The 14,013-nt window shown below is 44.4% G+C and overlaps 1 protein-coding gene across 3 annotated transcripts in view; it reads left to right on the forward strand.

The window, feature by feature from the left end:
- The window catches only part of LOC126542216 (synaptogenesis protein syg-2-like), a 291,341-nt gene that overhangs the window by 154,544 nt on the left and 122,784 nt on the right, over positions 1–14,013 (forward strand). For all 3 annotated transcript variants that reach the window (XM_050189174.3, XM_050189175.3, XM_055077078.2), the window contains exon 2: positions 3,107–3,454. In XM_050189174.3, the coding sequence (XP_050045131.1) occupies positions 3,107–3,454 (348 nt within the window). The remainder of the gene's footprint in view (positions 1–3,106; positions 3,455–14,013) is intronic.

Genomic DNA, 14,013 nt, shown 5'->3' on the forward strand with positions numbered 1-14,013 from the left:
AAGGAAAGAAGGGTGAGGTGAAAGATGGAAAAGGAGAGGAGGTGGTGGTGGTTTGAGGTACGCACCTACACGCGAAAAAAAGTATCGTCGTCGTTGTCGCGGTTGGTTCCTGCGAAGAGCCGGTGCAGACTGCCAACGTTTCCTGGCATTTCTTTCAGTCGGATTGAATGTCGAACCTCTCTAAAGGCCTGTTTTCGAGATGTAGCTTTTCGGTTGCAAATGAAACGAAATTATGCCCTTCAAAACACCCTTATTTTCTGTCCTTTACGTCGCAATCTCACCCCTCCTTCCAAGAAACGTAAGGGAAACCTTTATGTCGCAACCTTAACTCTCCCTCCATGAAGCGTAAGAGAAAGTATTGCGAAGGGACCACAGTGAGAGAAAGGAGGCGTACGTTGTTCGTAACTACATAGTTTTTAGAATTCAGTGACATCTTCTACTGTCTTTCTTTCATGCTTCCTGTTTAGGTGCAGTCATCTTTCAATCTGTTTCATCAGAATTAGAAACACGGTTTACTTGAAGTTGGGCGATCGTTAGGCATCTGAAAGAGAATAAGAGAATTGCGTGTCTTGTGAATAGGCTTCGAGGTAATCTAGGGTCACCCAAGTACCGTAGGCAGGGTAGGTCGAAGGCTAAGTTTAGTCTTACCTCACTGTAAAGCTCGTGCCATTGCCTCCGAGCTAGCGGTATCCTAATTATGAAATAAATTAGCATTCGACTGTGATTAGTGAATGTTTATGCGGGCGGAGCAGGATCATTATCTGCATGAAGGATTGATGCCGTCATGACCACTACACTGACTTTGCCTTCAGTGCTGGTATGTGTACGAAGTGGTTTAAAATGTGCCTCCTAATTGTTTTCATGGCAGAAAGTGACATTGGTACTTTTTTGGACTTCCTAGCGACATTTCTTTACTAAGGCGTCCTGCAAGGGCAATTTGTCCGGATTCAGCATCAGGGCACTAAGCATATGCAGCATACATTAAAACGTCGTGTCTGTAGGCGAGAATTGGGAATAAATTTCATAGCGTGTAGGTTTCGGATACCATGATTTAACTTACGAGTACATGAGCGTGTGGTGAAGAATCTCCGAAATATTTTGTGCCTTTGCAGTAGTTGGGGCTGCGTATTAGAATTAAGGACAGTGCGAACGTGGACGGTCATGCGCGCGAAACGCTGTCATGGCTCCCAAGACTGGGAGTCACGAAGAAGTTGCAGCAGAAAAAGGACGCAATCCGCGAACACCATTCGGATGCTCCAGAAATCTCCGCACCCACCCTGCGTCGTCAAAGCACTTACTCGCGATAAGGCTAGCATGCTTTACCGCGCTAGAACTCGATCAGCCTAAACAAAGGCATGCTTATTTAAGACTGGACGATCCACTTTCCCATTATAGGCTTTATGTGGTGAGATTGGTGTTGCGGAAAACTTCGTCTAGTTAATCAGAATGAGAAACAACTTCTAACCAACCTTAATGTAAGCAGAACTAGAAGAGAACAAGATCAAGATGTACTCGTTTTCTAAAGAGATCTTTGTTGTTTGAAATATAGCTTCCTTCTTTATGATTATTAGTTCGAAGCATAACGGGGCTGCCCGCCGTTTAAACTAGCATGTTTAAAACCAGCAAGCTGCAATTCTAACGCGAACATTGCATAGGTGACGTTGTTTTATTGCGTGCGCCATCTTTTATTTTGTTTGTCCTTTTCTGACTAGGCTGGATATTACATTCACACGCATACGAAGGTCTCGTATTGTTGTTCCGATAAATAAGCAAATGGAATGTGTGTAACGATAATACAATGTGGACATAGTTTTCTCTTTTTCTTGACTGCTTAAATAGGTGCCGCAGTTCTTCGCATATGTGCGTTATGCTGAGAGTACGGAATCCTTGTGCCCGTAAAACAACTCCTAGATTTATTCCGCACGTTCTCACACCAATTTCATCGATGGAATAATCTTCGCGGTGCTGGAAATATTCGTGCGAAAAGAATGCCCTGACGTACCCATTAATCGTTCGTTCCGTCGCAGCAACAGCTCAAAAAACAAGGAGCCAACTCGCACTGCCGTCGTTTGTCATCTCGGTCGAAAAATCCGAGCCAAGACAAAGCCACTTTAGGCACTCGATCCCACAGATAAGCAAGAACAGGGCGCGCCAGTTGTGTTTGTGGAGCAAATTGACTTTCCATTTCATCACTAATCGAGGCTTTCCGAGCAGAATTGAAGTGAAACAAACAAGACGGAGTAAATGTTATGGCGGAATCGATACACGTGGCTCCCCCGAGAAAAGTTAGCGTGGTTTGTGGGAAAGAGGGTGCGTTCGGCCATTGGAAACAATAGGAGGCAGCAGGCCAGTGTCAACACTGAAAGACAACGAGTGCGACAGGAGTCGCACATGAGTCGCACACGCATGGCTCGTCAGCGCCAATTTCGGACAACCGTAAAAGTTAATACAGCGACATAAAAACAAAGCGATAAGATAGCGCAGACGGAGTCTTTCTTTTTTCTCGTCTCGTGCGGTTTGTCTTTGATAACAGTAATTTGGCTGAGTCGAAACCGTCAGACCCCGGCACTCACCGGGATAAGAATCAATACACGCACTCTAACCAATCATGTTAGGCACCATGCCCGACAAACATAACTGCTCTCGAGGACGCGAGGGACCCGCGGTATCAAACTAGACGCGAGGGGTTGCTGGCAGCGGTTGAGCCCACGTACATACGTTTGATCGAAATGTCAGACGTCGATGCAATAACGACTTTCTTGTGGTGCCCTCGAAATGACCGCCAGATGCTGTGTTCTAGTCACTTATTTAGCGGTATACTTCCGTGCTTTGAGGACATTTTTGTGAAAGCCCTGTCGTTGCTGAAACTCTTCTTCTGATAATGATGCTGCCGCTAGATGCGCGAACGACATACGCCTTGAAAAACAGAAGTCTTATTGTCGAAACGTTGGCTCCCGCTTTTACCTGGTTCTTGTTTTGCACATGCGCGTTATCAGAGTGACAGAAAGCTAAATAGGTTTCGAATATGTTACCGTGGTTTGAACTTCTATTCTCTAAGCTTCGCACAAAGTGTTCAGAGCAACGTTTTTTTTTTCTTTTTTTGCAGCCGAGGCACAGACGGTGACGGCGCTCGATGGCAGCCAGGTGCAACTGAGCTGCGACATAAGCGCTCCGGGAGTCGGTGACTTCCCGGTGCGCATCCGCTGGTTCAAGGACTCCAGCCCCAACCCCGTGTATAGCGTAGATGTCAATCCAAGGACGGGGAGCCTGTCGCAGATCCGTCAAAGTGCGCAGCGTAGCAGCTTGCAGGGTCGTGCGTACTTTTCGGTCATCCAGACACCCGCCGTGCTCAGCATAGACCGTCTGCGGCACGCCGACAACGGCTCCTATGTGTGCGCGGTGGACTTCAAGAAAGACTGGACACGGAAACTCACGACGCATCTCATCGTCATCGGTGAGTGCGTGCGGTCATCTTAAGCGGGCCAGGCTCTGGTAACCTATGAGACTCACACACGTGAAGATTGCCTATGGGCCAAGCCGAAAGCTTCAACGTGGTGAATCTGAAACGCTCTTGAATCTGAAAGATAAACTGAAGAATAACAAAATTCGCGGACCTCCCACGGTAGCTTAGTGACTGTGGCATTGTGCTACTTAGTTTGAGGTCGCGGGCTCGATCCCGGTTACGGTGGCTGCTTTCCAATGGGGGCGAAATGCGCTAACGTTCTTGTGCCGGGACTAAGGTGCACGTTAAAAAACATCGGGAAGTAAAAATTATTAAGAGTTACTAACTACGTCTTACCCCTTTAACCAGATTGCAGTTTGGAACGTAGAACCTCAGAAGTAAATAAAAAAAAGTTGAGGCCATGGCATGCGTGAGCCATCCGTATGTCCACGTCGGCGAAAGTGGGAACTTCGGGAGGCGGCACAAGTAGCACCAAAAGGATGTCAAGAAGCAACACGTGTCGACGGATGCGCCTGCTCAACAGTGCGCTTCGTCAGGCCAATATATTAGCGGGAATCAGGCACACGTGATTGCCAAAAGAAACACAATCAAACCATGCACGTCTTTATAGTCACTTTACATTCAAGGTTTTGGTGGCCAATCCGAACCGAAACGATGGTAATTTGTCACGTGTGTATACTAGGTTACTCAGTAACGCTATATAACATACTTAAGATGTTTCGACTATCCTATCTAAATAACCCCTATAGAAAGTCAAGGGAGCAAAGAACTCGTTTTTCTCCACAACCACTCCACAAAATATTATTAACTGTGTTAAATCAAAAATAAAAATGAACCTACTCACTGTAGGAAGCAGATTCTTTATTCGGGCCATTGATTCTTAATAAAAATAGTTCAATGGGGCACATTTTCAAGAAATAAAAAAGAAACAACATTATCAAGCCTTAGACTTTAACTCAGCAATGAAAAAAATGATACCCACATTCTGTAAACTGCACATAATAGCACATCTCAAGCGAACAAAATTGGTGTATCATACGGCGCTATATTAAATTATGGGGTTTTACGTGCCAAAAGCAGGATCTGATTATGAGTCACGCCGTAGTGGGGGACTCCGGAAATTTGGACCACCTCGGGGTTTTCTAATCTGCACCTAAATCTAAGTACACGGGTGTTTTCGCATTTAGCCCCCACCGAAATACGGCCGCAGTGGCCGGGATTCGATCCCGCCACCTCATGCTCAGCAACCCAACACCACAGCCACTAAGCAACCATGGCGGGTATCATACGGCGCTCTGAAATATAACACTAATACGTAAGTACGATTTTTGCATCACCCTTATGAAGAAGGTAACACATTTACGTCAGCTGTACACTGATACATCCCGTTTGTCTGCTTAAGATGCTCCACGGATGCAGGTTATAGGACAGCGATGTCTGGTTTTGGTAATTACATGTAGTTTCATACACGGCATTGGAGTTGGCACCCACGTAGGGCTTCCTTTTAAGGGGCTGTTTATCGCGTTATTGTTATTGTGAACAAGGCTCCCGTGTGAGAGCCGCGACGGTAACGCTAAAAAAATACTTGGTGGTCACTGCTTGTCTTCCGTGTTCATCATGGCTCGTATTAGCAAAAATTTCTCACGCTAGATTTGTTCGTAGGAGAAGAGGTTAGCCAATTCTGGTGCTGGACTGCATGACCACTGAGTCAAAGAGAACTTACAAATTAAAAGCTCTGTAAATATTGGCAAATATTGTTTTATTCTTGGCGTTTAGGCTCGAAAAGCGACGAAAGGTTAAGAGACTTAATTCAATGGCGACGGCTCATGTATAACGTACACAGTTCCTTAAAAAGCAACACTTCAACATACATGAATCATATAGGTTATCCTGTGCGACATCAAAGACGGCTGGACTATTCGCTGTCCTACGTGCAATAAAATTTATGCCTTCAGTAAGAGAGGCGCACAAGTGGATTATTGACAGCGACTCCCACAAAGCAGCCACATAGTTCTGCATCACGAAAACAACGCGAATAATGCTATCATATTTTTAGGAGGCCCTCAAAGAGCTCTCAAAGGCGAACAAAGGGCAGAATTAGTATTTCAATAGATACCAGATCATTCTAATATTCGACACAGCACGGCAGCTGATGCAGCAGCACAACAAGCGCATTGCAAGTATGACATGAATTCCCTCACAATCTCAGGCAGTGAACTGCACTGGATTTTGAAAGCAAAGTTATTCAAAATATGTAGAAAGGAGTGGTTTGAACAAAACTCCAAAAGTTTTAATCTACTATATATTGATCCGCGAACTGAATTCAACATTCCATTGCGTTTAGAAAGAAACACAGAAACCCTTATACAATGCTTACGACTGGGTACCGCCTACACAAAACGCCTTCGCCCCTGTGGTACAATTTTAGACGGCACAATCAGCGGAATCTGCCCACATAACAAACGAGATACCCCAACCCCCGCCCACCGGTGGGCGGGCAGGGCAGTGCTCGGCAAAGAATGGCTGCACTCGGAAAAGAATGCTTCGCATCAAAATTATAATTTACCAGCTGGTCATTTTTCCGATCAAACATGTGCATGATTAGCCATCTCCACATTTCTGTTGGCACACATGAAAATTGGCATTTCTACTGTCTGCATATATACTACGTTGTTTCAAACATCGTTTACAAAACCAAAAATAGCAACAAAATATACTACACTTGAAAAGTAAGAACGCTTTGAAAGAAAACTTCAAGGTGTTACGAAACCATACACATTCACTTACACACGCTGACGTGAAGTACACAGAGACACAAGATAATTGCCATTAATTTGTACGTAAAGAGAAGTTCACAGTAACACGTGGAAGTCCTTATGTGATATCATAGAGCGATCATCTCAGTTGTGCGGACGCCGCACGGCTAGACATTAGTCAATTATGTTTATTTTCGATGAGAAAAACATGATTTAAAAAATAAGATAGACGAATGATTACTGTCTTCGTCATACTATCGGCGACTCATACCAAACCTATTGATCAAAAGCAAAAAAAAAAAAAAAAGAAAGGTGCTCGCCTCACAAAAACGCAGACAAAGAAAAGAAAGACGCAATAACTAGTAAACCGCAATAGGGATCGCGACTTCAATTACATAGGCAACATGAGCTGGGTTGCGCTACACACTAAAATGTACCAAATTTGCCTGTAAAGAATGTTTTTCTGTAAGGTAGCTAAGTCATACAACAGAGTCAAATTAACAAATGAAGAAAGGCGGACAATTTTCACGACATTGAGTGAGTGAGTAAGGGGGAGAGAGAAATACAGAATGGTAGCTTTTAATTTAGGTAGTTAATTTCTTGGTTTAAGTATAACTAATATATTCAGTTCTTATAAAATTCATCCATCCACCCTTCTGGACTTCCTCCCTTTTCATAGCAAACTACACTGTCAACCCACTCGTTCTCTAGACAGAAATATTCACCGTCATTATCACTGAAAAGTATGTGCAAAATTGCTCTCTCCCCCTCTCTCCTTCATCACATATCTTTTTGTCCTAAATTGCACCTTCGTGCTTCGAGGACCCAGCGGGGTTTCATTTTGCGAAAGCGCTCCAAATCCTTTGCGCGTCGACGAAAATCCTACCCTAAAAGCCTGAAAGGATTTAATATTGAACAGAACTCGGGAATGACCGAAAGGGCACGCCGAGTGCATTAAAACAAAAAGTAAAAATAAACAAAAAAGTTTTCATTAAGGCATCAAGCGGCTTTGCTGGCACGTTGGCAGTTCAGAAAGACACTCCTGCTTTGGCAGGACAGATTTTTTATATTTTCATTTGTATATCTGCATGGAGTTTCGCATAGCAGACACATCAAATATTCCATTACTACCCAGATATTTTATTACTGCCTTTCTTAGCGGGTGAATTTTGATGTGGTTGAGGTGATTTTCCTCTCTCATTGTGCCTTGAACACCGTCTTCCTCTCACTTGTGAACATCATCAGTTATGCTGCAGATGTCTCTTCAACGAGACCTTTAAAGCCGAGAGCACTGCGGCCTACTTTCAAGTCAACCCGAGGCCTGTGTCCTGTCGCTGCATACCAAGATCTTTCACCACTCACATCGAATACGTTGCCACCTGCTTTTATTACTTTTTATGGTTGCTTTGAAACAATCATCCCTTTATTTATAGGTTGTTGGCCTTGTTGGCTTTGCTGGCGCTGGTAATTAATGCTTAGTAAGGGTCTTTACTGGTGATTATGGCTATCTGGCAGCTCGTAACATACGCCTGTAAGGAAAAAGAAACAGGTTAGCCAGTGTAAAGCTTACTGTAGAAAAAATATGTGACCTCAATTGCCTTACATAGCTGGGCTTTTAAGAGGAAGCTTTAGCTTACCTTTAGAGGAAGCTTTAGAAAAGGGAATCGAACCCACCAGCGTCCTCTTGCTCAGCATAAAGGGGGTGCCGAAACGACACGCGGCTTGATTTTTCTCGTAGCACGTGCGCGTGTTGCTGCTGCAAAGCATTTCCGTGTAACTCTGTGTTATACGTGCAGTCGTACCACCATGCCGCCCAACACAGCTTCGCTAGTCAACCAGCTTCAAGGGGTGGAATGGAGTATCAAGTTTTTGGAAGAAAAATGATTACAAGAGGACGTAACGTGCAAGAATGCGTGATTAAGGTGCGCTGGGAAACCACGAGTGCGAAGCACCTGTACTTTGAAGCGCATCGTTTTAATGACTCACTGATTGATGCTGCACGTACGAACGCATCCACTTATGATCACAGAACGAACAGAATTATGCTTGAATTGAAACACGCTTTTCGTTCGTGGCTGCTGCTTGCCATTCTGCGGACGACTTCAGAGAGCGCTCGCGAGTTAACCCTTCGATTGCTCCATCACGTCTCATCACACCGCGGCCTCTAAATGCAACGCAGACACGATGCCTTCCTGAACACTTTACACTTGAATTATAATTAAAATGCAGGCCGTTCATACTTGGCCTTGTATATTCGTTTATAAATATTTAGAGTGAAGAAGTTTCCACACCTTCTTCAGTACAAATAATAAGACTGTTCTGCGCAGATAAGCTAGTGCGAGAATATTTTGGAAGCTAACTGTGAATTGGTATTACTGACGCAATAAATAACGATGTTATTTTGTAAGTGCGACATATGTGTAGCGAATAATTAACAATGAACGCATGTACTTTGACCAGGCAATAGGTTCTAGTGCGCGCGCATAGGATGGGTCGTATCGACAACAAAGTCTAACTTACATGTTTATAACAGAAAAGTAATCAATTTAAAGACACGTGTGGTCTGAGGGTTTTGATATCTGGAGATCCTTTCTTTAAGTCGTTTTTTTTTCACGTCATGGAAAGGTATGCGCCACTGCTGACAAAAAATACGCGTAGGTCTAAATTTGTTCACATGTTTAACAATCCGCTTAAGCCGATGGGACAAGTTTTGAGACATGTTTCGCCGCAACAGATGCCGTCATATTTTGATTTTACTCGATGCACAGCCAAAAATTTTCCTTTTGTTGCCTTTTTTCCAATCGTGCACTAATTTTTAGTCTAAGCACCGAACAACGAGCGATGAAACGATAAATGATAGGCGCAACTTTGCGTGACCAGAAGACAGCGGTGTGGATTATAGAACAAACGAAAGTTGTCAATAATATGGTTCAGATTAAAAGGAAGGAATGGACTGCGGCAGGCCATGTAACGCGCAGAGGAATACTTGATGACAAAAAAGGGTTGCAGAGTGAGTTGCGAATGAAAAGAAGCGCAGTCGAATACAGCAGAGCATTAGGTGGTGTGATGCAATTAGGAAATTTACAGGCATAGGATGCAGTAAGCTGAAGCAAGATGGGGATGATTGGCAAACACCGAGAGATGTCTTTGTCCTGCAGCAGGCGTATAATAGAGTGACGATAAGGCTACGGACGCTGGTGATCAAAAATAATTCATGGGTTTGAAAGCGACATCATTAGCGCCAAAAAATGAATGAATATGTTTGGATGCATATCTTAAAAAAATTAGAACTTAAGTTACTTTCTCGAAACGCAACTTGTACTTGCAAGAGCTAAGCCACATAGAACCTAAGTGTTAGCAAACGCAGGAGTAAGGGTCTTTATTGTGCCTGAAACCGTGCGGTCAAATAGTTAACCACCTTATTAACTCTGCATCGATGAAAGCAATCAAAAACCGTGATTGCACTAGTAGGCGCTTGGATATTACACTGTTAGCAGTTAGGTTATTTACATGACTGTCTCAATCCCTTGATATTTTTATGACGGGTATATTGTAATTATAAAATGTCACTGCCAGGGGTCAGGCCAAACTACAACGTTTATCAAGACCTTCCTTCCTCTACCGTCACTTTCGTTGCCTCAATCATCATAAAACATTAATCAGTAAAACGAAACGAGTTCTCAACGCTAACGGCGGTCTATTAAAAGCGTCTCTATTCGAACTTAAAAGAAAAAAAAAAGCACGAGGATGGAACACTTTCGGGAACAGGTATGACATGGTTTCAAGGTATGACAAGGTATGACACATATGCTCGAAATTATGCACGTTTTCTTCAAAGGCACAATTGGGTACGTCTGGAGAAAATTAACACTTCGAAAATCCAGAGGCACGCTTCACAGTCATCGAAGATGAAGACATTAAAGATTTCTGGCTTAATTTTCGCGTCCCGAAGCAGGCAGAAAATAAAACCAGACAACGTCTCAGTACAAAAACCAAAGTCACGTATTTACTCTCGACTTCGACCGGCTGGCTATGGAAACGAAAAAAAAAAGGACAGAGGGAAAATAAAACTGCAAGTTTTCCCTTTGCACCTGCGCGACTATACAGCGATAAATTTGCAATTCTTGATTTCCGAGAAGGCCTCCCAAAATTAATCATGTGAGCCCCGTCCTTTTCTGCTTTGCTTCTATAGTTACCTCAAGCCCTCTGTTAACTTCTTTTTGTTTCGAACGTGACGCTTTATTATCCGATCCCACGAGGCCCATAATCCTGTGGTCAACGCGCGTGGAACATGAAGCTTTGTTCTCCTTTAAGGTTCGGTGGCTGCCGGGGCCGTGCTGTTAATAATAATGTCCTCTGACGGGAAAAGCTCGGGTCTCTTAAATATTGCAGTTGAAGGCATGCCCAAATTAACGTCGCCTCGAGTTTAATATTATTTTGTATTCAGTTATTTTCTTATAGTTAACACACCCCCTCCCCCATTTTTCTTGTGCATAAATGATGGTTCGCATGCAATACATTCACAAGCAATACAAGTGAACGTGCGCTTACCGGCCTTGCGATGGCTCTAGTGTTTGAGGAGACCAGGCGCGTCGCACAGTAATGCTACCCGCTATGTTTCTTGTAGGTTCGTTTGCAATGTGATTTCTTTTCCGCAAACTGGAGCAGCAATTCTGTGTCGCCTCTGGTTCAGCATGACACTTACAAACGATAGTTTATTGCGCACTGTTTTTCTCAAGAGCCGTGCGCGGGTAAAATGTGGCTTAAGACCATCAGACATCCCTTTCGTGAACGTTCTTGATAAAGTGAACAAGAAAAGAAAAAAAAGGAGAGACACTTGACCGGGCTGAAGAGACTTCACAATCACACCTTGTTAGACGAAAGAGTAGTGGGACACTGTTCACAGCGTGTTCAGCATAGATTAGTTAAACGTGTTACTGAAGAGTTTTTTTTTAATAAGTTCTGTTCACAACGCCGCAATGCCTTGAAGTTCTTCATAGTAATTAAAGACCGATTCAACTTATTATAGCTTGAGTAATGCAGCGTCATACACAGTCTGCATCAACCTAACTATTTTTTATTATAAGCCCTTTTTTTCCATCAATTGTTGCGCTATTGCCTCGTGAGTGTCACAAGACCTTCCGAACTGCTCTTTCCTGCAGATGACTTAAAGCTGAGATAGGCAACCAACAAAAAACGGCACCAATGAAAGGCATAATAGGTCATTAGGTGAATGAAATAGTTGATTACATTCTTACGCCTATACTGTTGAACCAATTAAAGTTCCTTCCTCATAATGTCATGTATGCATTCCTTCGTTCTTTCATTGCGTGTTCTTCGTGTGGTCCGTAGTGAGCTTACTTCCTAATAAGTTATGCTGGCAACGCAGAATCATATTTTAAGCTCGCTCAGTTTTCGAGGCTGTCAGGTCACCGAAACAAATGAGCCTTGCCACCAGACCGCAATACCCGTGGTTAGCCATTAGTTGCAAGTCGTGCGCCAACCAGCTTAGAAAACCTTTTTTTTTTTTTTGTCGCTTCATTGTTACTATGTTATTGCACTTTGTAGCAAGTACCGTCATGGATTTAACGTTATTTGTGCGTATAAAAAGAGCATTACGGTTAATTAGATTAATTTTTCTCATGCAGTCTTATTGCTATGGTCCCTTGCGAGTCTGAATAATAGATGAGATGAATCGAGGTGGGGTGTTCCATCTCCAGTCAAAAGAGCTCGTATCGCTCCTTGTAACTAACCTGCAGCTTGACTACGCGCGCAGAAGTTCGCGGTCATTATCGTTAAGAAAGGGAAATAATAATTTATCAGTAAGCGATTACGTTCTTAACACGGCAGGCGCATACTGAGATGCATACAATGCGTATGCATCTCAGACATTATGCTAGGACCCCTTCCCACCACTTGGCGAGCCTCACTGCCGAAAGGCCCTGCTCGACATTTAGCGCTATTGTCAGTGCACATCGTGCGTCGTTTACTTCAGGTTACGCACCTGGCGGCCAAGCCAGTGTTTCGTCCGTGGTGTTTGAGCCGTCCACAAGTACATATAATGATTCCAGTACTACAAAACAAGTCAGATCGACCGGCCCTTGCTCTAAAACAGCTGAGCGTACTCCTTTTTCATAAAAAGTACAGCAACCACGTGCACATCTACACCAATGGATCGACTACGTCGTACTGTTCTGGTGGTGCGGTGGTTATACCAACGCGAGGAACAACACTGCGGTTCAAGACTTCGCATGTCACGACCTCAACGGCGGCAGAACTAACGGCTCTGCGTCGTGCACTGGAATTCATTTAATCTAAAAGACCTAGAAAATGGGCTGTGTTATCTGGCTGAAAACCGATACTACAGTGTACGCAGTCAGTTCTCCGACGCGGATGCCATGAACAGTTCACATACGAAATCGTGAAACTTAACCATCATGCCCAACAAAAAGGTCACGAGGCTGTTTTTCGATGGGTACCTGGCCATTGTGGAATCAGTGGTAATGATTGCGCGGATAACGCTGCTCGCACAGCACATCAAGGAAAGCACAGCGTTCCAATTCCGCTTTCGACGACAGGCGCCGCAAGGCAGCTTCGACACCTGGCACGCAGTCTCTAGCTGACCGAGTGGAACTCGCCAAACTTAAGACTTAGACGACTACGTCGATTAAACCCCTCATTGCAACTCCGACCTCCACTCGGACTTCCTCGACGTGAAGCTACGCTTCTCTGTCGCCTTTGGCTAGGAGTTGCCTTAACAAAGGCATACTCTACATTACTTGGAGTGGCCGACACTGCAGCATGCGAGGTCTGCGGCACCGAAGAAAATATCGACCGTCTGCTGTGCCACTGTCCACGATATGCCCCAGAAAGACAAGAACTTCCTAACGCTCTCCAGAAACTAGACCATCGGCCGCTTTCTGTGCAGGTACTGCTGGAACACCGCCCCATCGCTCGTCGGCCCATAAAGCGGTGAAGGCGCTTTTGTGCTTCTTGAGGACGACGGGCTTGTGTGAACATCTGTGAATATTAGGGCAATTACTATTAGACCACACGGGTCAGCGAACTCACCGCTAATTTCCTTTTTTCCTTCCCTCCTCTCTCTCCCTGTCATCTTTGTGTCCCCTTTCCCATTCCCCTGATGTAGGGTAGCCAACCGGACGTTGTTCTGGTTAACCTCCCTGCCTTCTGCTTTTCTCTTTCCTCCTCCTCTCTTAGACGCGCAGTCGTTCTTCTGGTTCGTCATCTTAATCAAAGGCTAAAATAAGAGCCTACCGTTGTAACGCGGGTGACTACATGTGTACTTAGAATGACCGCAAGTTGGGCAAGCTGAATACGGGACTTTGTGACGAGCCATCGGCGGCGTCGGTCTGACCTGTCGTTCGTAACCACACGTGACTCACATAACGGGCAGCTACTCATCCTCGCGCACACACGCAAGTATTTGTAATGTGAACGTTCGCCAGCCGAATTCACAAAGCTTCCCGTTCGGGATATAGTGCTGTTTGCCATAGGCCGGCAGCATTGGCTAATAACGAATAATTACTATTAATTACTAATAACTGGCATCAAGAGTCGGTATTGGCTGGAATGTGCTATTACGGGCAATTTTGGCGTGATAATCTTGTGAACGCAGGTCCAGGGTCTGTATTCACGAAAAAGCTAGTTGCAGTTGGAACTATTCGTGGAAGAAAATCCCAGCCGATTCTGATGCTGGGCGTACTGTTAGCAAATTTGGCCGGCCAACGGCCGAATTTCCAGCACTTACAAACGAAAAGGTTTGCGAATTCAGCC

The sequence above is a fragment of the Dermacentor andersoni genome, chromosome 2, assembly GCF_023375885.2.
Source record: "Dermacentor andersoni chromosome 2, qqDerAnde1_hic_scaffold, whole genome shotgun sequence".
NCBI lineage: Eukaryota > Metazoa > Arthropoda > Arachnida > Ixodida > Ixodidae > Dermacentor > Dermacentor andersoni.